The sequence below is a fragment of the Salmo salar genome, chromosome ssa12 (assembly GCF_905237065.1).
Source record: "Salmo salar chromosome ssa12, Ssal_v3.1, whole genome shotgun sequence".
Taxonomy (NCBI): Eukaryota; Metazoa; Chordata; class Actinopteri; order Salmoniformes; family Salmonidae; genus Salmo; species Salmo salar.
In genome coordinates, this window is record NC_059453.1 from 56346050 (window position 1) to 56372056 (window position 26007).

Here is a 26007-nt window from a genome sequence, read left to right on the forward strand (position 1 = left end):
TGTGTGTGTGTGTGCAATGGTGTAGACTGATTGGTTGTGGTGGTGCTCATGCTTTCTGTCACTCAGAAGTTGTTGTGTAGCAAGCTAATGTGACAACAATGCCTGCCATGGAAGTCTCCCAGCTGCTTTGAATGTTTGAAATCAAATCAAAGTTTGTCACGTGTGCTGAATACAACAGATGTAGATCTTACAGTGAAATGCTTACTTATAGGCTCTAACCAATAGTGCAAAAAAGGTATTAGGTGAACAATAGGTAGGGAAAGAAATAAAACAACAGTAAAAAGAGGCTATAAAAGTAACGAGGCTACATACAGACACCGGTTAGTCAGGTTGATTGAGGTAGTATGTACATGTAGATATGGTTAAAGTTAATGTGCATATATGATGAACAGAGAGTAGCAGTAGCGTAAAAGAGGGGTTGGCGGGTGGTGGGTGGGACACAATGCAGATAGCCCGGCAAGCCACTGTGCGGGAGCACTGGTTGGTCGGCCCAATTGAGGTAGTATGTACATGAATGTATAGTTAAAGTGACTATGCATATATGATAAACAGAGAGTAGCAGCAGCGTAAAAGGAGGGGTTGGGGTGGGGGGCACACAATGCAAATAGTCCGGGTAGCCATTTGATTACCTGTTCAGGAGTCTTATGGCTTGGGGGTAAAAACTGTTGAGAAGCCTTTTTGTCCTAGACTTGGCACTCCGGTACCGCTTGCTATGCGGTAGTAGAAAGAACAGTCTATGACTGGGGTGGCTGGGGTCTTTGACAATTTTTTGGGCCTTCCTCTGACACCGCCTGGTTTAGAGGACCTGGATGGCAGGCAGCTTAGCCCCAGTGATGTACTGGGCTGTACGCACTACCCTCTGTAGTGCCTTGCGGTCAGAGGCCGAGCAGTTGCCGTACCAGGCAGTGATGCAACCAGTCAGGATGCTCTCGGTGTTGCAGCTGTAGAACCTTTTGAGGATCTCAGGACCCATGCCAAATCTTTTTAGTTTCCTGAGCGGGAATAGGCTTTGTCGTGCCCTCTTCATGACTGTCTTGGTGTGTTTGGACCATTCTAGTTTGTTGTTGATGTGGACACCAAGGAACTTGAAGCGCTCAACCTGCTCCACTACAGCCCCGTCGATGAGAATGGGGGCGTGCTCGGTCCTCCTTTTCCTGTAGTCCACAATAATCTCCTTAGTCTTGGTTACGTTGAGGGATAGGTTGTTATTCTGGCACCACCCGGCCAGGTCTCTGACTTCCTCCCTATAGGCTGTCTCGTCGTTGATCAGGCCTACCACTGTTATGTCGTCTCCAAACTTGATGATGGTGTTGGAGTCGTGCCTGGCCATGCAGTCGTAGGTGAACAGGGAGTACAGGAGGGGACTGAGCACGCACCCCTGGGGAGCTCCAGTGTTGAGGATCAGCGTGGCAGATGTGTTGCTGCCAACCCTCACCAACTGGGGGCAGCCCATCAGGAAGTCCAGGATCCAGTTGCAGAGGGAGGGGTTTAGTCCCAGGATCCTTAGCTTAGTGATGAGCTTTGAGGGTACTATGGTGTTGAACGCTGAGCTGTAGTCAATGAATAGCATTCTCATGTAAGTGTTCCTTTTGTCCAGGTGGGAAAGGGCAGTGTGGAGTGCAATAGAGATTGCATCGTCTGTGGATCTGTTTGGGTGGTATGCAAATTGGAGTGGGTCATAGTGTAAGAACACATTTAAAGCCTCAAAGGGTAAGATGATCCAACTTTCAGAACAATAACTAGCATGCTAGCTAACTGTTTAGCTTTCTATCACATTCACTGATTTATTTGTAAACAATTAACAAGCTAGTTAGTAGGGTTGAGTGGTATTCAGATTTTCATGGCGTCACATTGTTTCTGTAACATAGTGGGTACTATGGTATTACCGAATGTGCACACAAGGGGCACAATTTTTTTACCGCACAAAAAAGGGTTCTTGATCCAGGAGGGGATTGAATGTCTCTGCTGTAGCCAAGAAGCTGGACCTTGACAGCTATCCACTTATGTAGCAAGTCTGCAAATGAAATGCACAGCTGGAGCCCACAGCTGGATATAATTTATTTGACACATCTTAGATTTCTTATAGTTATACTTAACTTTTAAACAGTGGCGTAGGACACACCCCTGCAACAGTATTTCGAAATATACCCAGTATGGTATAAACGGTATATTGCCTAAGCCTAAGTCTAAAAAACAAATTCATCAGATTTGACTGTTCAGACACAAGTTGCATGACCAGGAATCAGATTTGTATGAAATGTGGCTTGATATATCTGATTCCATGTGCTTTTTGGTTGTTCAGACTGCAGGGAAAAGATCCAATTTGAATTGGATATGACAAAAAATGGGATAGTCACTTCATACTGCCAGTATGAACAAGGCTAACATGGTATGGTAAGGGTTAATAGTGCATTGTCGAGACCCTCATATCTTTATATTCACTGTCATTGATTACCATGGCATGTAATCTACCTGTAACTCAGTGGCACAAGTTCTTTGTCGAGCCTTTAGCGACTTCATCCCTCTATACTTGCTAATCGCCCTTTTAATCATCCATCTCCTTGTAGAAAAAGTACCGTGACTTCCGTCTGCAGGGGGTGCTAGACTCCACCCTGAACAGTAAGATGTATGACACGGTGAGGAACAGGCTGACCCTGGAGGAGGCCAACGCATCCATGAAAGAGGGAGGCATGGGGGGCATCTCCATGAAGGACAGCGATGAAGAGGACGAAGACGATGACTAGAGCCCAGCGCCGCCCGACCTCAGAACTGGCACCGACACCTCCTTTTGCCCCCCGTCTGACCCCCCCGTCTCCACTCTCGACCCCCGATCCTCTACTCTCACAACTTTTGACTTAGCCTGGTAACCAATGCATGTACCAACTCTGTTACTCAGACAGCCACTTTAGGTCCTCTTTGTGATCTGAAAATGCCCATGAAGGACCTATATTAAACAATAAAAATAGTAATTACTATACTGAGGAAAAATAATACAAATAAAGATGTTGAAAAAATAAACCATGAATGACAGTTTAGCTGTGTCATGATGAAGATAGCACCGATATCTTTGACTCATTGATTTCTAAATTCATTTCTATGTGTTCCTAAGCAATATGGAGTACCATTTGTTTGACAATGTTGAGTGAGATTATTAGGTGTGTCCCTGTCCAATGCAAACCTATATCGCGCTTCTTTGTTGTATTCTACATTCATTATAATGGTACATTGTCGTGACGATGAGTGTATAGACCCTTTTCTTTGTATTGTCTATCTTTAAGTGGATGCCAACTGCTTCAAACTGAAAATTACCCTCTGTATTTAAGTTCAATGCTGTTTAGGATAAACTTCTCGTCTACTCACTCTACTGTACTCTCAGCACCATAGTATGTTCTAGACCGTCTGTTTCCTCATCTGTGTCAATGCTCTGTGACCTCATAATCTTTCACCCTATCACTAACGAGACATCGTCCAGCAGCCATCTTGAACTAAAATGAGTGGGTATTCTAGAAATGCAATATTCTCAAAGCTCCATTTTGATATCTTGTTGGAGATTCTATTTTTCTTTCTACATTGTTGAAACGACCTTGAAACAGGTTCTAATCTATTTTAAATTTAGTTGCACGTTTACAGAGAAAAGAGAGCTGAAAATAAAATGTTTTTTTTTTTATTTACCAAAATGAAAGTTGGTCTGTCTTTTTGTTTTATTACGTATTTGATTAGAATGAGATGTGTGGCATTTCTTTGGGTCTCACTGTTTTGTATATACACCGCTGTACATTGCATTCTGAGCCATCGCTGCATGCCCGTGGGTCCCCACCCTCTCCGAATGCTTTCCGTTTTGTGTGAACATTAGCTGGTGGATTAATTCTTGCTTTTGCCTTATGAAAGCCAACAGTTGTAATATGCAAGAGCTGTGGCCTCTAAATAAAATTACTGTACAAATATACAATTGTTCTCTTTGTGTGATTTATAGAACATGTAAATGACCTATTTGACCCAGGGAAAGGGGACATGAAATGTTTTCAACCTGCACACTGAGGAACACCAAAGTGCATAATGGCGAGATTAGGGATAAGTGTCAACCAACTACTGACAACCAGCAGAGGGCAACATTGTGACCATAGAAAATAGAACTGCCCTTGAGGGGTTAACAACTATAGAAACAGCTCATAAAAGCAGAACAATGAAAGCCCTGCATCATACCACAGTAAATCTCACACAAATAGACAACACCAGGATGAAGTACATCAAAACCCATACTTTATTTAATGTATAGCAATACAATTTACATATTAAATAACACTATTACACTATAATAATATTATATCATATGACAGTACCATGGTAATACAACACCATGGCACTATCATACAATGACAATATAATAAATGGACCAAACCATTTCATTTCTTCACGTTTACAAAATAGAACAACTGCTGAACTTGCTTAGACGGGTTGAGGAGGCAAACGTTACTCAGTGACTCCCGGGATCTTTTTCATCCATAGCACACACTGGTCTGATGTAGTCTATAGCAAAAGTCTGATATTCAAAATGGGGAGGAATAACATATTCTTGACCCCGAGAGAAAAACAAATTATTTACGGGGAACATCCCAAATGGTATCCTATTCCCTACTGTATATAGTGCACCTCTTTTGATCAAATGTAGGGCACTATATAGATAATAGGATGCCATTTTGGAAGCAGTCATGGACTTGTGTTGGAAGGTGATGGCAGTCTACTTGTATCCATGGAGACATGATTCCTACATACTCACCACGAATACAATGACTGAGAGGAGGATAATGTTACAAAGAAAAAAGCTTCATATGAAAATAAAGGTCTATAACGATCACACAGCAAAGATTATAACGTCCAAGAAGACTGATCCTTGAAGTAAATATGTACATACCTTCGAAATAGGAAATTACACTCATGTTATAAATGAAATATGTATAAAGCGTAACGTTAATAATAATGATCGAGATACATTTAAAAGTTACACATGCAAAACAAATGGTTGTTTGCTGCCAATAACTGTTTCCCATTGTGACAAATAAGCATGTAATAAGTCAGGACTTTTCTCCAAATGTTGGAGAGTTGTGACTTCATTTAAGAAGCTTCTCGTCGAGAGAGAAGAGGGGGAAAAAAAGGAAACTACAGCATCTATGTATAAGTACAGGGTATAGCTACAGGGTACAGTATGAATGAGTAAAGTTGATATTATTGTTGTTTGGTGTAGTGGTTAGTTCAAATCCAGTTCAAACATAATTTCACATGGTGAAGTATGGACTTACACTATGGACTTTCATTAGGATGAACGCTTCATGTGACCGATCGTTGTCCGAGACACATTCTAAGAACTTTGTGGTAACATTGCACAACCATGTAATAATATAATGTTTTAGTCCAATTATGGTCAAACAACTTTCTTGTTGCAATTTTCAACCACGTCTTTGGTTATAATGAAAGAAAAACACTCCCCCTCGAGATGATGTTAAGACTACGAGAACTCCATTAATTTGGTAAGATGAAAGCTGTATTTTATGAAGTAAACTTTATATTAAGTAAAACAGTTGATGCAAGATAAGCCACATGTAGAGCTGGGTTGGACAAAATGGACACTACGGGTCTTGATCCACACAAGGCGAGAGGGGGAATGATATACAGTATACAAAACCAGCTGCTTACTTTGATAAAGGATATAGTCATATATATATTACAAAACAATATAAATCTTAATATAAAGCAATAAATGTTCACAGTAGTTGTAATACTACTTTAAAAAAATCTAAGTTATGGGTAAAATCTACAAATATGAATGGGGATATTTGGGTAATATAGTTATAATATGTATAAGTAACATAGTATCTCTACAGATTAAAATGTTCCTTGGATAAGGTGGGGTTTCCAAAATAAGAAGTGTTGGCCAGATGATAGTGATGCAATGCATGTTGGGTGAACTGTACTGTAATAAAATGTACTGAACTGGGATGGTCTGTATTAAGAAATCTTTTGGCCTGGAAGATCATGTTGACCTGTAGGGTCGTCCTTGGTCTTCATTGTTCATTCATTCATTGAGGCGAAAGTATTTTCTTTGCCACAATCCAAAAAGGGTTCCAATGCAGGTAGTGGAGCGTGGAGACAGGGTCTAGCTAACTGTACTGTATTATCTAACAGGGTTTTAGGCAGTAACACTGAAAGTATAGTGCAAACTGGACAGAGCTTCTTTCTTTTTCCACACGTGAAACAACTTAAACAGGTGCGAACCCTCAGCAGGATAACAACTAAGACAAAAATAATGAAGAAACAAATAAATATCAAAAAACATTATATCATCAGTGTAAAAAAGGTAATCAGGTTACCGGTATTCATTTAACCAATATTTCTGGCAAAAAAGGCCTCGGGAAAGTCCTCCAAAGTTCTCTCCGTTTCTCAGAGTTGTACAAATTAAGTGCCTTCGGGTGGTGGTGTGAGCTACGGTGTGGTCATTCAGACTAATGACTCCAGTCAGACCAATAACCAGTCAGACCAGTAACCAGTCAGACCAGTAACCAGTCAGACCAGAAACGAGGACAACCGGTCAGACCAGTAACCAGTCAGACCAGTACAACCAGTAACCAGTCAGACCAATACAGCCAGTCAGACCAGTAGCCAGTCAGACCAGTGACCAGTAGAACCAGTCAGACCAGTGACCAGTAGAACCAGTCAGACCAGTGACCAGTTAGACCAGTAACCAGTAGAACCAGTCAGACCAGTAGAACCAGTCAGACCAGTAACCAGTCAGACCAGTGACCAGTCAGACCAGTCAGTCAGACCAGCGACTCCATGCTCTCTGCAGGGTCTGATTCGTCCATTATGACAACCACTCCATTAGTGTCCATGTAGAGCGGGCACATCCCGCTATCTCTGCTGCTCACCAGGCTCAGCATGGCCTTGTACAGGTACTGATAGTGCTCCTGGAGAGACAGAGAGACACAACGAGAGGGGAGGACAGAGGGACAGGTTAACACAACTGTTAATATTGACAAATGTTGCAACTTCAAATGTTACTTCTAGGTCTAAGATTGGTGACATGTTGAGAAGTCATGTCAGAACAAGCAATGACAACCACTATGTTACACAGACTGGAAGTGATATTTGTTCCGATGACTGAATGGAGATGTTGCAAGAAGTTAGTTATTGACAATTGCTGATTATTAACAGCACCAATCCTCCTGGCTGGGTCATGGTTGAACTCACAATGTCTGTGAAGACTCCTGGCCTCATGAGGTTGATCATCTTAGCCACCTGATAGACATCCACAGCCCCTTCACTCTCCAGCTGCTGAGACAGGGTGGTGAGGGCACACAGAGTCCCCGCAGACACTGCCCCAAACCTACCAGGGACAGAGAGGGACATCTTGATACCAATTGAGCAATGTGTCCATGCCCCGAAGAATTTAGGCTGTTCTGGAGGCAAAGGGGGGGGGGGGTCAACCCGGTTCTAGATGGGTGTACCTAATAAACTGGACACTGAATGCACAGTACCTACGCACGCACTCAAGCGCACACACACCAGGCCCACTTACTCATCGTGTATGATGGTGGGTCCATCTCGTGTCATGGCCTCCTCTTTGATGACATTGATGAGCTCGAAGGTGCTGCTGAGAGGAGCATCTGGGTTCGGCCATTTAGGGCACTGGAAATGTCTTACCTCCAGGACATAGTCATCCTGTTAGAGAGAGGGAGACATATTACAGTCAGACACAACTAGACAATGACAATACAGTACCAATACTGCAGGCCAGTACTGTAGTTTAACTAAAGCCCAATCTGATGACACTTAATACAAACAAATGGGAATAACAACATTCCCCTAAATGTCTTCAATTACAGTACCGTAGTTTAGCTAGAGCCTATCTGAAAACGGATGGGCTCAACCAAGGCCCAGTCCCACTGGTCCTACCTCTACGGACCACCCTAGGACAACCATGGCCCTTCTATCTGCGTACCGGCATAACGGTCTAAGAGGTTTTTATACACTGACAGGTTACCTGTGAGGGGTGAAAGGTCAAAGATGAAGGGTTACTGTACCTGCGTGGCCTCCAGTATAAAGTCGTGGATGATGATCTGTTCTTCGTTGGAGAGACACAATCTGTCCTTGCTGATCAGGGTGACGGTGAAGGCTAGGCAGTTCATCGCCTCCTCTCTGCTCGGCCAGTACACAAACTCATCCTCAGCCTAGATACACATACGACAACACAGGCACACAGGTGAGATGAGTGTAAGGTATATATGTGTAAGCAGGTCCAAACTGTACTGTGCTGGCTTGGATATTTTATTTTCATGTATTCCTTTTCAGCACTGATGCATAACCAGGCAAGGACAGTACAGTTTTACTTGACTAAGTAGGGTGAGAAGCATAAGAGACTTATGGTTATAACCTGCTGGCCAGCTACTCTACTCACCAAACCGTGGTTGTCAGCAAGCATGACGATGATTTGGGCGTTGTGGTCCCAGATCATTCTCCAGAAGTCTGTGGTGGTGTGGGGCAAAGGATGCTGGGTAATGATGAACTCATTACTCCTGTAGTAACCCTGCGTGGCCAAAGGTTGAAGGTCAACATGTTAGCAGTCATGCATAGTCAACAGCTCTCACAAAATCTTCTATAACATTATTAACCAATTACATTCACATTGTCTGAACACCAGAAGGAATGTACTGTATTGTGTCTGTTAGAACTTACATTTCATATCAATGAGTTTTAAAGGTTACTGTCTTGATCGTGATGTACTGTGTACAGGCCCTTGCCTCAGTTTCTCACTATGAATTATTCTTTATGATAAATGGTGGACTGTTATTCATTAAGAGGCTTCACACAATAACAGTAAAACATGCAGGGTAATTATAATCATCAAGGGAACAGAACATATCATTATATTCAGACACAACTATCAGACAGACAGGGTGGACAGGAGATATGTGTGTGTGATATAGCAGTATCATACCATTATGTAGGAGGCATTGATGTAGTCTGTGCCTTTCATTCCAGGGAGAGGGGCCAGTCCTACTCGAGCTCGTTCCGCTAGAGAGGGAGACAAAACACATGCATTCAATCACACCACTAGTCTTGTGGTGCCATTGTACTGTACAGTACTAACTAATAATACACATATCACATGTCTGGATTACTGCAACTCTCTGTTGGTTGGACTCCCTGCTTGTGCCATCAAACCCCTGCAAGTTATCCAGAATGCCACAGCGCGCCTTGTGTTCAACCTTCCCAAGTTCTCCCATGTCACCCCGCTCCTCTGCGCACTCCACTGGCTTCCAGTCGAAGCTTGCATCCACTACAAGACCACAGTGGCGTGCCTACAGAGGAACTGCCCCTCCCTACCGCCAGGCTATGATCAAAACCTACACAGCCATCTCGAGCCCACAGTTCTTGTACCACTGGTCTCTTGGTCATTCTACCCGTACCTCTTCAAAGAGTATCTTAAATGAATCCCATTACCCCCCCTCCCCCCTTGATAGCCACTTTATTGAGGGAAAATGTACATACTATGACTGTGATATGTGGTTGTCCCACCTAGCTATCTTAAGATGAGTGCACTAACTAAGTCGCTCTGGATAAATGACTAAAATGTAAATATCAACTATAAGCTACACACTGTTTCAACTACTGTGCTTTTGCTATGGCAGGATTCCCCAACTGATGGCCTGGCCCAAGGGTGGATTTATTTGTCCCCCCCAAGATTTCTGAGCAACATTTTTTGAAAAGTTTTCATTGTTGGACATAAAAGACTGTAAAAACACCAGGAAATCAGTTGGAAATCTGTTCCAACTACTCCCACGGATAATAGAGAGAAACGTGATTACACAGTTGAAGTCGGTAGTTTACATACACCTTAGCCAAATACATTTCAACTCAGTGTTTCACAATTTCTGACATTTAATCCTAATAAAGATTCCCTGTTTTAGGTCAGTTAGGATCACCACTTTATTTTAAGAATGTGAAATGTCAGAATAATAGTAGAGAGAATGATTTATTTCAGCTTTTATTTCTTTCATCACATTCCCAGTGGGTCAGATTAGTATTTGGTAGCATTGCCTTTAAATTGTTTAACTTGGGTCAAACATTTCAGGTAGCCTTCCACAAGCTTCCTGCAATAAGTTGGGTGAATTTTGGCCCATTCCTCCTGGCAGAGCTGGTGTAACTGAGTCAGGTTTGTAGTTCTCCTTGCTCGCACACGCTTTTTCAGTTCTGACCACACATTTTCGATAGGGATTGAGGTCAGGGCTTTGTGATGGCCACTCCAATACCTTGACTTTGTTGTCCTTAATCCATTTTGCCACAACTTTGGAAGTATGCTTGGGGTCATTGTCCATTTGGAAGACCCATTTGCAACCAAGCTTTAACTTCCTGACTGATGTCTTGAGATGTTGCTTCAATCTATCCACATAATTTTCCTGCCTCATGATGCCATCTATTTTGTGAAGTGCAACAGTCCCTCCTGCAGCAAAGCACCCCCACAACATGATGCTGCCACCCCTGTGCTTCACGGTTGGGATGGTGTTCTTCGGCTTGCAAGCGTCCCCCTTTTTCCTCTAAACATAACGATGGCCGTTATGGCCAAACAGTTCTATTTTTGTTTCATCAGACCAGAGGACATTTCTCCAAAAAGTACGATCTTGGTCCCCATGTGCAGACGCAAAGCAAAGTCTGGCTTTTTTATAGCGGTTTTGGAGCAGTGGCTTCTTCCTTGCTGAGCGGCCTTTCAGGTTATGTCGATATAGGACTCGTTTTACTGTGGATATAGATACTTTTGTACCTGTTTCCTCCAGCATCTTCACAAGGTCCTTTGCTGTTGTTCTGGGATTGATTTGCACTTTTAGCACCAAAGAATTCGCACCACCAGAATGCTTCTCCTTCCTGAGCGGTATGACGGCTGTATGGTCCCATGGTGTTTATACTTGCGTACTATTGTTTGTACAGATGAACGTGGTACCTGAAGGTGTTTGGAAATTGCTCCCAAGGATGAACCAGACTTGTGGAGGTGTACAATTTTTTTCTGAGGTCTTGGCTGATTTCTTTTGATTTTTCAATGTTGTCAAGCAAATAGGCACTGAGTTTGAAGGTAGGCCTTGAAATACATCCACAGATAAACCTCCAGTTGACTCAAATTATGTCAATTAGCCTATCAGAAGCTTCTAAAGCCATGACATCATTTTCTGGAATTTTCCAAGTTGTTTAAAGGCACAGTCTTGTGATACAGTCACAGAATTGTGATACAGTGAATTATAAGTAAAATAATCTGTCTGTAAACAATTGTTGGAAAAATTACGTGTCATGCACAAAGTAGATGTCCTAACCGACTTGCCAAAACTATAGTTTGTTAACAAGAAATTTGTGGAGTGGTTGAAAAACGAGTTTTAAAGACTCCAACCTAAGTTTATGTAAACTTCCGACTTAAACTGTATACAAACGTAAGCAAGGTTTGAAATGATTTTATTTTAGTCAAATATATAAAAAAAAAATATTCTTACGGTCAATTTGCAGTCAACAAATTATTTGTACTCATGTTCCGGGCCCCCGAACATCTGCTCAAGAAAAAAATCAGCCCGCGGCTGAATCTACCCTATGGCGTAGTCACATGGTGGGTTGAAAAATCTCATACACTCTATTTCTATAGCCTAATGTCTCAGGCGAACTGGCAAAGCATGAAACATCTTCTCACTCACTGCATATGCTTCAGTAGTTGGTGGTTCATTGACTAGAGAAATGGATAATATAGCCTAGACTACTATCTGGAAATACTGTACTCACATGGAACCACTGAGGAGTTGCGGTTCTTCTCCTTGTTGCAGTCTTTCTGGGCGCTGAAGCACTCTATGAAGTGGGTGTTACACTGGGTCAGCAGCTGGAGAGACAGCGGGGGAAGAAGAGTTGGATCAGATCACTAGAACAACATCTAGTGAATAGATATGAATGGGCATCAATGTATACTTGGTGGTATTATAATAGCTGTGTGACAATGTCTACCTACAATCGTTAGTACAGCCCTTTAACTCTCTAAGGATGCTATTCATTACATAAGTAGTATGTAAATTACTATGCTGATTATAGGCTCACTCTGAACTGCTTGTCGAGGCGCGTGCGGCCCCCCAGGCCGGGGGTGAGGATGCTGTTGACGTAACCATGGAGCTGACAAGCGGGTACCTCTGTCTCACTGCCCAGGATGGCCTCCATCAGGGCATCATGGATGAACACGTACTGCTCCTATGATCCAGGGGGAAGGGCAGAGGGAGGAGGAAGATACACTACACGACCAAAAGTATGTGGACACCTGCTTGTTGAACATCTCATTACAAAATCATGGGCATTACTATTGGGTTGGTCCCCCCTTTGCTGCTGTAAAATAATCCACTGTTCCGGGAAGACTTTTCACTAAATGTTGGGACATTGCTGCAGGGACTTGCTTCCATTCTGCCACATGAGCATTAGTGAGGTCGGGCACTGATGTTTGGCGATTAGGCCTTGCTCGCAGTCGGCGTTCCATTTCATCCCTAAGGTGTTCGATGTGGTTGAGGTCAGGGCTCTGTGCAGGCCAGTCAAGTTCTTCCACACCGATCTCGACAAACCATTTCTGATTGGACTTTGCTTTGTGCACGGGGCATGACATGTTGAAACAGGAAAGGGCCTTCCCCAAACTGTTGCCACAAAGTTGGAAGAACAGAATCATCTAGAATGTCATTGTATGCTGTAGCATTAAGATTTCCCATCACTGGAACTAAGGGGCCTAGCCCGAACCATGAAAAACAGCCCCAGGCCATTATTCCTCCTCCACCGAACTTTACAGTTGGCACTAGGCATTGGGGCAGGTAGCTTGTGTGCGGCAGCTCGGCCATAGAAACCCATTTCATGAAGCTCCTGACGAACAGATATTGTGCTGACGTTGCTTCCAGAGGCAGTTTGGAACTCGGTAGTGAGTGTTGCAACCGAGGACAGACGATATTGACACGCTAGGCGTTTCAGCACTTGGCGGTCCGGTTCTGTGAGCTTGTGTGGCCTACCACTTCGCGGCTGAGCTGTTGTTGCTCCTAGACATTTCCATTTCACAATAGTAGCATTTACAGTTGACCAGGGCAGCTCTGGCAGGGCAGAAATTTGACAGTGCCACGTTGAAAGTCACTGAGCTCTTCAGTAAGAACATTCTACTGCTAATGTTAGTCTATAGAGGTTGCATGGCTGTGTGAGCAATTTTATACTTCTGTCATCAATGTGTGTGACTGAAATAGCCAAATCCACTCATTTGAAGGGGTGTCCACATACTTATGTATATATAGTAATCTCTTGCTTGCATCACATTATACCTAAAAGAGGTAAATCTCTTTGACAGTTACTGTAGCTGTATGCACAGTGTAGGTGTATGTGAGGTGTCATTTGTCACACACACACACACACACACACACACACACACACACACACACACACACACACACACACACACACACACACACACACACACGTTACCTCTGTCTGAACCAGGTAGTTGCGTTGTGTGCGGATGTGTTTGAGAAAGCCCCAGACGTTGACTGTGCTCTTGTCTTTGATCTGCTGCAGCATGCTGTCGATGACGATGTACGTCCCTGTCCGCCCGACTCCAGCACTACACAACCAAAACATAGTATGTTACCTATTAACTACCACAGGAGACCCATAGAGGGAGTTGTATTACTGTTCTAACACAAAGCCATGACTTCAATGTGCAAACTAGTACTCACTGTGTTTCTTGTCATTTCTTATAATGAGGAAGATGATTTTGTGCACTAGGATAGTGGCTTTCTGCAGTAAGCTTGGTCGGAATCCCTAGCTGTGCTCGAATACTCATACTAACCACACACTATTTGTGACGTAAATTGAGAATGTAGTATGCTTATTGGTCATTGTATGTATTTAGTTAGTATGCCAAAAGTTCCCGGATGTTGTACTACATTCGCCAAAAATTTAGGTATACAAGCAGTGAACACCATTTCAGTGCTTTTAGGGCCCATAATGCTATTCTTTAGAAATTGGCCGTGGCTTCACAACATTTTCAGATTTGAAGAAAATGGCGGAAAATATGCAGCTGAAGTCCGACGAGAGAGTTACACGCTGTTGGCTGACAATTTGTTAGCTACGCCTGCCTTATGAACCGCATTGCATATCATATCATTACAGAAATTGCTTGTATGTACCGGTATGTTAGCTAGCTACCTAATGTTAGTTGGCTACTAATACATTGAACTTGCCAGTATATTAACTATATGCTATCTAATTAACTACCCATGTTTATTTTTTGATTATTCACTTCATTTTTACCTTAGCTAAGTGGTATAGTCATTGTGCGGTCTCAATGGACATTGTTAATGAAGTCGTAAGATGTCTAGCTAGTAATTTGTTATGCTAACAAGCTAGCAAGAAGTTGCATAGCAACAGCATCAACTTCCGATAGACAGGTGAAGATGACGTACACTCAACTGAAAGGATACTGTTTGTTTACAGTATGCTAAAATGAACTAATAGTATATAGTATGTAGTATATACTCATTAAGTATGTAGTATACAGTATGTTAGTATGGGTATTCGAACACAGCTCATGTTTAGAGAACAATAAGAACACTTAATTTTTTATTTGTTTTGAGAGCTACTGTACCTGCAGTGGACTAGGACGGGGCCCATGTCAGGTGTACGTGCTGCAGAGGAGCGCCCTATGAAAGTGAGAACAGGTAGGGTGTACTCTGGCACGCCCATGTCAGGCCACTGGGTGTAGTGATACTGGATCACCATCCGCTCGTTCTGACGCCCCTTCGGGTTGCCCTTCTGACCCTTTTTGACTTTGGTGTTCCGTATAAGGAATCGTCTCAGTGTGTAGCAGGCATGAACGTTAGTACTCTTCAGAGTGACCACGATGTTGCCATACTCCTCACTGCCCTCTGTGGGCCAGTACTGGTCACATTTCCTCTGTGAAAAAGAACAGCATTCATCTAATTCCATCTGTGAAAGGCAACAATATTCATTTACCGTAAATTCCAGTCTATAAGCCGCAACTTTTTTCCCAGGCTTTGAACCTCGCGGCTTAAACAATGACGCGGCTAATATATGGATTTTACCCACTTAAAAAAAAAAATTACAAAAAAAAACACATTCTGTGACGTGCTCAGTTTTTTGCCGGCATGAAGCTTTCATTAGACCAATGAAATTGCCGAACGGGTTAAGGTCAAACAACTTTTTTGTTTACTGTTTAGATTAAATCGAGCGCTCTCAAACTTCCCATCATTCTGATTACGGTAGTCATTTTGTCACCCTCATCATGGCAAAGACACGGAGAAATGCATATGATGCAGCTTTCAAGTTGAAGGCGATCGATCTGGCTGTTGGAAAAGGAACTAGAGCTGCTGCACTGGAGCTTGGTCTTAATGAGTCGATGATAAAACGTTGGAAACAGCAGCGTGAGGAATTGACTCAGTGCAAAAAGACAACTAAAGCTTACTGCTATTTTTTTATTTTTTGTTACAAGCCGTGTTTCGTTAAAGCCTATTTATTTTTGTTACAAGCCGTGCTTCGTTAAAGCCTGTGTAAAGTTCATTTGTTTCAATGTACCGGTAGTCAACTGCGGCTTATAGACATTTGCGGCTTATTTATGTTCAAAATAATATATATTTTTTAATTCAGTGGGTGCGGCTTATATTCAGGTATGCTTAATAGTCCGGAAATTACGGTACACATTTTTATCTAGAGCGACTTACAGGAGCAATTAGGGTTAAGTGCCTTGCTCAAGGGCTCATCAACATTTTTCACCTAGTCTGCTCAAGGATTCTACTGTGAAAAGACAACAGTAACACCTACAATCAAAATACTGTGAATGCCAGAGGGAGGCCACCTACCCTTCCTTTCTCTACCAGGTTAGTGATCATGACGATGATACCAGTGTTCTGTTCCCACACCATCCTCCAGAAGTCCTCGAAAGTGGACTTGAGAGGGCCCTGGGCTGCGATGTAGGCCTTGGGACTGTTGTAACCCTGTTGAGAGGTAATGGGGGGGGGGGCAGTAACAGTGGTACACTCACACAGAGTGCAAGTACACATAGGGTGAGTACTAGACAAAAAACTGTTGAAGTTGGAAGTTTACATACACCAAAGCCAAATGCATTCAAACTCAGTTTTTCACAATTCCTGACATTTAATCCTAATAAAAATTCCCTGTTTTAGGTCAGTTAGGATCACCACTTTATTTTAATCATGTGAAATGTCAGAATAATAGTAGAGAGAATGATTTATTTCAGCTTTTATTTCTTTCATCTCATTCCCAGTGGGTCAGAAGTTTACATACACTCAATTAGTATTTGGTAGCATTGCCTTTAAAGTGTTTAACTTGGGTCAAACGTTTCGGCTTGCCTTCCACAAGCTCCCCACAATATGTTGAGTGAATTTTGGCCTATTCCTCCTGACAGAGCTGGTGTAACTGAGTCAGGTTTGTAGGCCTCCATGCTCACACACATTTTTTCAGTTCTGCCCACACATTTTCGATAGGATTGAGGTCAGGGCTTTGTGATGGCCACTCCAATACCTTGACTTTGTTGTTCTTAAGCCATTTTGCCACAACTTTAGAAGTATGCTTGAGGTCTTGTCCAGTTGGAAGACCCATTTGCAACCAAGCTTCAACTTCCTGACTGATGTCTTAATGTTGCTTCAATATATCCACATAATTTTCCTGCCTCATGACGCCATCTATTTTGTGAAGTGCACCAGTCCCTCCTGCAGCAAAGCACCCCCACAACATGATGCTGCCACCCCTGTGCTTCACGGTTGGGATGATGTTCTTCGGCTTGCAAGCCTCCCCCTTTTTCCTCCAAACATAACGATGGTCGTTATGGCCAAACAGTTCTATTTTTGTTTCATCAGACCAGAGGACATTTCTCCAAAAAGTACGATCTTGGTCCCCATGTGCAGTTGCAAACCGTAGAATGGCTTTTTTAATGGAGGTTTTGGAGCAGTGGCTTCTTCCTTGCTGAGCGGCCTTTCAGGTTATGTCGATATAGGACTTATTTTACTGTGGATATAGATACTTTTGTACCTGTTTCCCCCAGTATCTTCACAAGGTCCTTTGCTGTTGTTCTGGGATTGATTTGCACTTTTCGCACCAAAGTATGTTCATCTCTAGGAGACACAACGCGTCTCCTTCCTGAGCGGTATGACGGCTGTGTGGTCCCATGGTGTTTATACATGTGTACTATAGTTTGTACAGATGAACATGGTACCTTCAGGCGCTTGGAAATTGCTGCCAAGGATGAACCAGACTTGTGGAGGTCTACAATTTCTTTCTGAAGTCTTGGCTGATTTCTTATGATTTTCCCATGATGTCAAGCAAAGAGGCACTTTTGAAGGTAGGCCTTGAAATACATCCACACGTACACCTCCAATTGACTCAAATGATGTCAATTAGCCTATCAGAAGCTTATAAAGCCATGACATCATTTTCTGGAATTTTCCAAGCTGTTTAAAGGCACAGTCAACTTAGTGTATGTAAACCTCTGACCCACTGGAATTGTGATACAGTGAAATATAAGTGAAATAATCTGTCTGTAAAAAATTGTTGGAAAAATTACATGCACAAGTTGATATCATTACCGACTTGCCAAAACTATAGTTTGTTAACAAGACATTTGTGAAGTGGTTGAAAAACAAGTTTTAATTATTCCAACCTAAGTGTATGTAAACTTCCAACTTCAACTGTATAATGACAGAGAGAACATTGAGCACACATAAAGACAGATAAAAGGTACTCAATACATCAATTTGTTGACTTACATCTACATAGTTAGCGTTGATGAAGTCACTGTGTTTGGCATCTTTTCCAGTCAAGGGTCGTAACTTCACCCTACTGTGATCATCTGTCAACATAGAAAAGGAATGTTAGCCTCATTCTGCATTGCCTTGTTAACGTCACATGAGCATGAGGTCTGATATCAACAGGCTCAAAGATAGTTTCTACAAGCAATCAGACTGTTGAACACTTAAACTGGACTGACCACCTCGGATTCTCAGCACCTTAGCACGCACAGACACGCACATCACAACTGCTGATACCAAACTCCTATTATGATTGCTAAATACAGCACCATTTAAACAATTGCACCCTAATCCCCCCCCCACCCTGATCTGTTTCACCTGTTGTTGTGATTGTCTCCACCCCCCTCCAGGTGTCGCCCATCTTCTCCATTTTCCCCCGTGTATTTATACCTGTGTTCTCTGTTTGTCTGTTGCCAGTTTGTCTTGTTTGTCAAATCAACCAGCGTTTTTCGTCTCAGCTCCTGCTTCTCCTCAGTCTCTCTTTTTCTCGCCCTCCTGGTTTTGACCCTTGCCTGTCCCGTCTCTGAGCCCGCCCGCCTGACCACTCTGCCTGCTCTTGACCCTGAGCCTGCCTGCCGTCCTGTACCTTTGCCCCACCTCTGGATTACCAACCACTACTCTGGTTATCGACCCCTGCCTGCCTTGACCTGTCGTTTGCCTTCCCTGTTGCCATAATAAACATTGTTACTTCGACACAGTCTGCATCTGGATCTTACCTTCAAACCTGATATGCTAATTATGTTTATTCTATTCTACTGTGTTATTTACTTCATGTTCCTATTGTTATCTTTTATTGTTGTTGTTGCATTGTCGAGAAGGAACCTGCAAGTAAGCATTCTATTGGATGATCTATACCATGTGTATCCCGTACCTACAACTAATAAATCTTGAAACTAACAGGCTGTCAGTGTTGTTTTGAGTGTACAACATAGTGGACTTACAGGCCACGATGTTGATGTATCTGTTTTTGTGCTTGTTGTCAGGGTGATTGGAATGTTCTGCTGTGATCTTCAGGTCCACCGTACAGCGCTGGACCTCCTAGAGAGAGAAAGAGAAAGAGAGAGAGAGCGCAAAGGGGGAGGGAGGTGGGTGAGAAAGGGAGAGAGGGGGGTGAGTGGTCATAGTTATAGTGTGGTCAGTTATGTGAAGAGATTAAACAATTATCATATATAAATAAACCCTCTATCTAAAATTATTTGTTTTGTTCGGTTCTTATTTTTCAGAGTAAGTAACTCACGAACACTAGAGAAGCTATAACCAAGTTGAATTCTTCCCAAAGAATCTGTACAGCTGTAATTCAGACCACCCAACACTTCTCCCATCACAGGTATATATATTCCCCTTAAGACACTCCTCCTTTTCTCCAATCCTTACATCTTATGGTTCCACAGGAAAATGGTAGTAAACCTTTACAGGGGATCTGACCTCACCTCATGACCTCATCCCCTCCTTCGCCTAGCCCTCGGCTCTCTATGGTGTTTAGGTCAGAGCGTGACTAGGGGGGTGTTCTAGTCATTTATTTTCTATGTTGCTGGTTTGTATGGTTCCCAATTAGAGGCAGCTGGTAATCGTTGCCTCTAATTGGGGATAATATTTAGGAAGCCCTTTCTCCCACCTGCTTTGTGGGATATTGTTTTGAGTGAGTGCATGTAGCACTACGGTACTTCACGGTCGTTGTTTGTTTCTTGGTTTGTTTAAGTTTCACTATAATAAAGATGTGGAACTCCAATCACGCTGCGCCTTGGTCCGTCTCTTCTCACGATCGTGACAACAGATGTCCATCTGTCTCCCCTATAGCAATCCTTTGATCTCCTCCTGTCCACCCAGCACATTCCCAGCAACTCTGTCTTTCTACAGATCTCACTCCTTAATATACTATGTGTCTGATCCATCATCTCTTTAATATCTCAATTTCGAATCCAACAGTTTCTAAACAGTATTTTTCAGTTCAATGATATGCTTGAAATGCATGACATACAGTACCAGTCAAAGGTTAGACACATCTACTCATTCAAGGGTTTTTCTTTATATTTACTATTTTCTACATTGTAGAACAATAGTTAAGACATCAAAACTATGAAATAACACATATGGAATTATGTAGTAACCAACAAAGTGTTAAACAAATCAATATACATTTTATTTGAGATTCTTCAAAGTAGCCACCCTTTGCCTTGATGACAGCTTTGCACACTCTTGGCATTCTCTCAACCAGCTTCATGAGGAATGCTTTTCCAACAGTCTTGAAGGAGTTCCTACATATGCTGAGCACTTGTTGGCTGCTTTTCCTGCACTCTGCGGTCCAACTCATCCTAAACCATCTCAATTGGGTGGAGGTCTGGTGAATGTGGATGCCAGGTCATCTGATGCAGCACTCCATCACTCTCCTTCTTGGTCAAATAGCCCTTACACAGCCTGGAGGTGTGTTTTGGGTCATTGTCCTGTTGAAAAACAAATGATAGTCCCACTAAGCGCAAACCAGATGGGATGGCATATCGCTGCAGAATGCTGTGGTAGCAATGCTGGTTAAGAGTGCCTTGAATTCAAAATAAATTGCTGACAGTGTCACCAGCGAAGCACCCCCACATCATCACACCTCCTCTTCCATGCTTCACTGTGGGAACCACACATGCGGAGATCATCCATTCACCTACTCTGCGTCACGGCGGTTGGAACCAAAAATCTCAAATTTGGACTCATCAGACCAAAGGACAGAATTCCACCAGCCTAATGTCCATTGGCCCAAGTAAGTCTCTTCTTATTATAGGTGTCCTTTAGTAGTGGTTTCTTTGCAGCAATTTGACCATAAAGGCCTGTTTCACGCAGTCTCCTCTGAACAGTTGATGTTGAGATGTGTCTGTTACTTGAACTCTGTGAAGTATTTATTTGGGCTGCAATCTGAGGTGCAGTTCACTCTAATGAACTTATCCTCTGCAGCAGAGGTAACGCTGGGTCTTCCTTTCATGTGGCGGTCCTCATGTGAGCCAGTTTCATCATAGTGATTGATGGTTTTTGCGACTACACTTGAAGAAACTTTCAAAGTGCTTGAAATGTTCCACATTGACTGACCTTCATGTCTTAATAACCTGTTTGGGACAGGGGCAGTATTTTCACGGCCGGATAAAAAACATACCTGATTTAAACTTGTTACTACTCATACCCAGAAACGAGAATATGCATATAATTAGTCGATTTGGATAAAAAACACTCTGAAGTTTCTAAAACTGTTTGAATGGTGTCTGTGAGTATAACAGAACTCATATGGCAGTCAAAACCTTGAGACAAATCCTAACAGGAAGTGGAAATCTGATTTGTGGAATCACTTTCAAGCCTTTGCCTATGAAACACACCGTGAGTTAGGATTCATTTAGCACTTCCTAAGGCTTCCACTAGATGTCAACAGTCTTTACAAAGTGGTTTGAGTCTTCTCCTGTAAAAACTGACCGACCGAGAGGCCTGGAAAGTTTGTCATAGAGGGAGGGCCATTACTACTATGATGCGCATGCCCGTGGGTACTCTCTCGTTCCGAAACGTTTTGTAAGACAATGCAATCGTCCGCCTTGAATATTATTGAAGTTCTGATTGAAAAAGGCCCTAAAGATTTATGTTATACAACGTTTGACATGTTTGAACGAACGTAAATACATTTTATTTGCACATTCGTGACGACAAGTCCCGCGCGCTTCGTACATTTTGAGTAGCCTTCGGAACGCGCTAACAAGAAGAAGCTACTGGGACATAAATTATTAACTTTTTCGAACAAAACTACATCTGTTGTGGACCTGGGATTCCTGGAAGTGCCTTCTGATGAAGATAATCAAAGGTAAGGGAATATTTACAATAGCATATTTGATTTTAGATGAGTCCAAGATGGCACTAACCTGTATCGCCTAGCCTATTTTTCTGAGCATAGCACCTCATTTATTGCAAAGTGTGATTTCCCAGTAAAGTTATTTTTAAATCTGGCAATGCGGTTACATTCACAAGATGTTTATCTATAATTCTTTGAATGACAATATTATATTTTACCAATGTTTTCGAATAGTAATTTTGTAAATTGTAGCGCTGATCCACCGGAAGCATTTGAGGGAAAATATTTTCTGAACGTCACGCGCCGATGTAAAATGCTGTTTTTATATATAAATATGAACTTTATCGAACAAAAAATGCATGTATTGTGTAACATGATGTCCTGGGAGTGTCATCTGATGAAGATTGTCAAAGGTTAGTGCTGAATTTAGCTGTGTTTTGGGTATTTGTGATGCATGCTAGTTGCTTTGAAAATGGCAGTGTGATTATTTTTGGCAGGGTACTCTCCTAACATAATCTAATGTTTTGCTTTTACTGTAAAGCCTTTTTGAAATCGGACAACGTGGTTCGATTCAGGAGAGGTGCATCTATAAAATGGTGTAAAATAGTCATATGTTTGAGAAATTGAAATTATAGCATTTATGAGGTATTTGTATTTCGCGCGACGCGATTCCACTGGCTGTTGACTAGCGTGGGACGCAAACCTCCCACCTCGCCCAGACAGGTTAAAGTAATGATGGACTGCCATTTCTCTTAGCTTATTTGAGCTGTTATTGCCATAATATGGACTTGGTCTTTTAGCAAATAGGGCTATCTTCTGTGTACCAGCCCTACCTTGTCACAACACCACTGATTGGCTCAAACGCATTAAGATTGAAAGAAATTCCACAAATTAACTTCTAAGAAGGCACACCTGTTAATTGAAATGCATTCCAGGTAACTACTTCATGAAGCTAGTTGAGATAATGCTAAGAGTGTGCAAAGCTGTCATCAAGGCAAAGGGTGGCTACTTTGAAGAATCTCAAAAATATTTAGATTTGTTTAACACTTTGTTGGTTACTACATGATTCCATATGTGTTATTTCATAGTGTTAATGTGTTCACTATTATTATACAATGTATAAAATAGTAAAATAAAGAATAACCCTGGAATAAGTAGGTGTGTCCAAAGTTTTGACTGGTACTGTGCATGATAAGTACGTACTGGGTTTTTATTAGAGGTGGGATTTCTACACATATCTGTCACAGCTAGTCCAGCACCATGTGGCTGCATGTGTGATCTCTGTTTGAATGACCTAGTATGAATAATGTATGTTCACCTTCACCCCACTGGATAACCCCAATTTGACAAGGGCCTCTTGGTGGAAGTGTGTTAGCCTTGTGCCTCAACCCGGTCACAGAGACAGTGTGTTCCTGTCCAGTCAACCAGCAACTAGACCCTTTGTTAATTAACCTTCCTCACACTCAGCCATCTGCTCCACAACACACACACACACACACACACACGCACACACGCACACGCACACACACACACACACACACACTTCGTAATGTTCACACAGCCATAGACAGTAATGTACACCCCAACAGACAACATACACCAGACATATGAGAATAATCAGACACACATCTAGACACACACACACACTCCTCTTCATTCGAGAGGCAGCCTACTTATCACACCTCAACAATATTAGAAAGGCTGAGAGAGAAAGTCTGTGTTGTGTTTCCTACCTCAAACTCCTCAGAGAAGCCGTGCAGGTTGTTGGAGTAGAGCTCCATGATGTGTTTGATTAACTGCCTGACGGGGATGGCGTCCATGTCATCTGTAGGGAAGACATATCACACTTAGAGAGATGTATGTGGGTGACATATGTGGGTGACATATGTGGGTGACGGTGTTCCTGTGTGTGCCCGTATGTGTGTGTGAGAGGGAGAAGAGAAAGAGAGAGAGCAGAGAGAGAGAGAGAGAATAGAGAGAGAGCAGAGAGAGAGAGAGAGAATAGAGAGAGTGCAGAGAGAGAGAGGAGAGCAGAGAGAGAAAAGAGAGAGAAAAGAGAGAAAGTGAGGAGAGGAGAGGGAGGAGAGAGAGAAAAAAGAGTGAATGTGTGTTTTATAGCATGACTGTGTGACGAGCTTGCAGAATATACAGTGCCTTCGGAAAGTATTCAGACCCCGTTGACTTTATCCACATTTTGTCAATTCTAAAATTGATTAAATCGTTTTCGCCCCAATCAATCTACACACAATATCCCATAATGACAAAGCGAAATCTGTTTTTTTATACATTTTGCTAATTACTTAGTACTTTGTTGAAGCACCTTTGGCAGCGACTACAGCCACAAGTCTTCTTGGGTATGAAGCTACAAGCTTGTCACACCTGTATTTGGGGAGTTTCTCCCATTCTTCTCTTCAGATCCTCTCAAGCTTTGTCAGGTTGGATGGGGAGCGTTCCTGCACAGCTATTTTCAGCTCTCTCCAAAGATGTTCGATCGGGTTCAAGTCCAGGCTCTGGCTGGGCCACTCAATGACATTCAGAAACTTGTCTCGAAGCCACTCCTACGTTGTCTTGGTTGTGTGCTTAGGGCCGTTGTCCTGTTGGAAGGTGAACCTTCACTCCAGTCTGAGGTCCTGAGTGCTCTGGAGCAGGTTTTCGACAAGGATCTCTCTGTACTTTGCTCCGTTCATCTTTCTCTCGATCCTGACTAGTATCCCAGGCCCTGCCGCTAAAAAATGTCCCCACAGCATGATGCTGCCACCACCATACTTCACCGTAGGGATGGTGCCAGGTTTCCTCCAGACGTGACGCTTGGCATTCAGGTCAAAAAGCTCAATCTTTTTTTCATCAGATCAGAGAATCTTGTTTCTCATGGTCTGAGAGTCTTTAGGTGCCTTTTGGCAAACTCCACATGGGCTGTCATGTGCCTTTTACTGAGGAGTGGCTTCCGTCTGGCCACTCCACCATAAAGGCCTGATTGGTGGAGTGCTGCAGAGATGGTTGTCCCATCTGGAAGGTTCTCCCATCTCCACAGAGGAACTCTAGAGCTCTGTCAGAGTGACCATCAGGTTCTTGGTCACCCCGTTGACCAAGGTCCTTCTCCCCGATAAGCTCAGTTTGGATGGGCGGCCAGCTCTAGGACAGTCTTGGTGGTTCCAAACTTCTTCCATTTAAGAATGATGGAGGGGACTGTATTCTTGGTGACCTTCAATGCTGCAGACATTTTTTGGTACCCTTCCCCAGATCTGTACCTCGATACAATCCTGTCTTGAAGCTCTACGGACAATTCCTTTGACCTCATGGCTTGTTTTTCTCTGACATGCACTGTCAACTGTGGGACCTTTAATAGACAGTTGTGTGCCTTTCCAAATCATGTCCAATCAATTGAATTTACCACAGGTGGACTCCAATCAAGTTGTAAGAACATCTCAAGGATGATCAATGGAAAAGGATGCACCTGAGCTCAATTTCAAGTCTCATAGCAAAAGGTCTGAATACTTATGTAAATAAGGTATCTGTTTCTAAAAACCTGTTTTTGCTTTGTCATTATGAGGTATTGTATATAGATTGATGAGGATTTTTTTAAATTCAATCCATTTTAGAATAAGGCTGTAACGTAACAAAATTAGGAAAAAGTCAAAGGGTCTGAATACTTTCCGAATGCACTGTAAATAACATTATGTTTGCAACATCTTCCATATTTCAGACTGACTAATGAAAGGCCAAGTATATTGACGTCCCCTCAGCCTGTATCTATCTCTCAGAGGTACAGTACAACGTGCCACTGCTCTCCACTAGTGTGGCACCGCGTGATAAATTAACCAGCAACCTGCCATGTGTTCACTGCCTCCCCCACAGACACTTTCAGAGAACAACATACTGTATATGGGGACAAAGTAGGAGTGCTGATCTAGGATCAGGTCATCCCTGTCCATGAAACTGGTCTTAAATCAGAAAATTCCACACAGCATCCCACTGAGACTAGTAACAACCCCAGTAGTAATGAAATGATTAGCACACGAGTCACACATGAAATGTCCCACTGACATCCTTACAGATAAAAAATAATCATTCTGGGGATGCAGCTAGTTTTGTTGTAGTTTATGTTGTGAAGAACACATATTAGCCATGTCACACAGAGCGGTGGGAATGACACCACACCACAGCGAGACAAGCGGACAAAGCCATAATTGTCTAATGTGGGTGTTTAGAGGTGGTGGCATCTGTGTCAGATGAGCCACATCAGTCCCAAATTACCCATTAGCGAGGGGATGTGATGGGGATGAGGTGGCCACTGTCACACAGAAAGAGCCATCAGGACAAAGT

At 42.6% G+C, this 26007-nt stretch overlaps 2 protein-coding genes across 13 annotated transcripts in view; one reads left to right on the forward strand and one right to left on the reverse strand.

The window, feature by feature from the left end:
* LOC106565329 (calcium-dependent secretion activator 1) overlaps positions 1–3946 on the forward strand; it is a 159228-nt gene extending 155282 nt beyond the window's left edge. For all 12 annotated transcript variants that reach the window (XM_014132305.2, XM_014132306.2, XM_014132309.2 and 9 more), the window contains one exon: positions 2568–3946. In XM_014132305.2, the coding sequence (XP_013987780.1) occupies positions 2568–2744 (177 nt within the window). In that variant the 3' untranslated portion in view covers positions 2745–3946. The remainder of the gene's footprint in view (positions 1–2567) is intronic.
* Positions 3947–4243: 297 nt separating this feature from the next.
* LOC106565330 (receptor-type tyrosine-protein phosphatase gamma) overlaps positions 4244–26007 on the reverse strand; it is a 305168-nt gene continuing 283404 nt past the window's right edge. The window contains exons 15-28 of the mRNA XM_014132317.2: positions 23418–23509; positions 18815–18911; positions 17832–17914; positions 15909–16043; positions 14678–14985; positions 13516–13651; positions 12115–12261; positions 11809–11902; positions 8990–9066; positions 8450–8578; positions 8076–8222; positions 7571–7713; positions 7243–7378; positions 4244–6959 (exon numbers count right to left, since the gene is read on the reverse strand). Of these exons, the coding sequence (XP_013987792.1) occupies positions 6813–6959; positions 7243–7378; positions 7571–7713; positions 8076–8222; positions 8450–8578; positions 8990–9066; positions 11809–11902; positions 12115–12261; positions 13516–13651; positions 14678–14985; positions 15909–16043; positions 17832–17914; positions 18815–18911; positions 23418–23509 (1871 nt within the window). The 3' untranslated portion in view covers positions 4244–6812. The remainder of the gene's footprint in view (positions 6960–7242; positions 7379–7570; positions 7714–8075; positions 8223–8449; positions 8579–8989; positions 9067–11808; positions 11903–12114; positions 12262–13515; positions 13652–14677; positions 14986–15908; positions 16044–17831; positions 17915–18814; positions 18912–23417; positions 23510–26007) is intronic.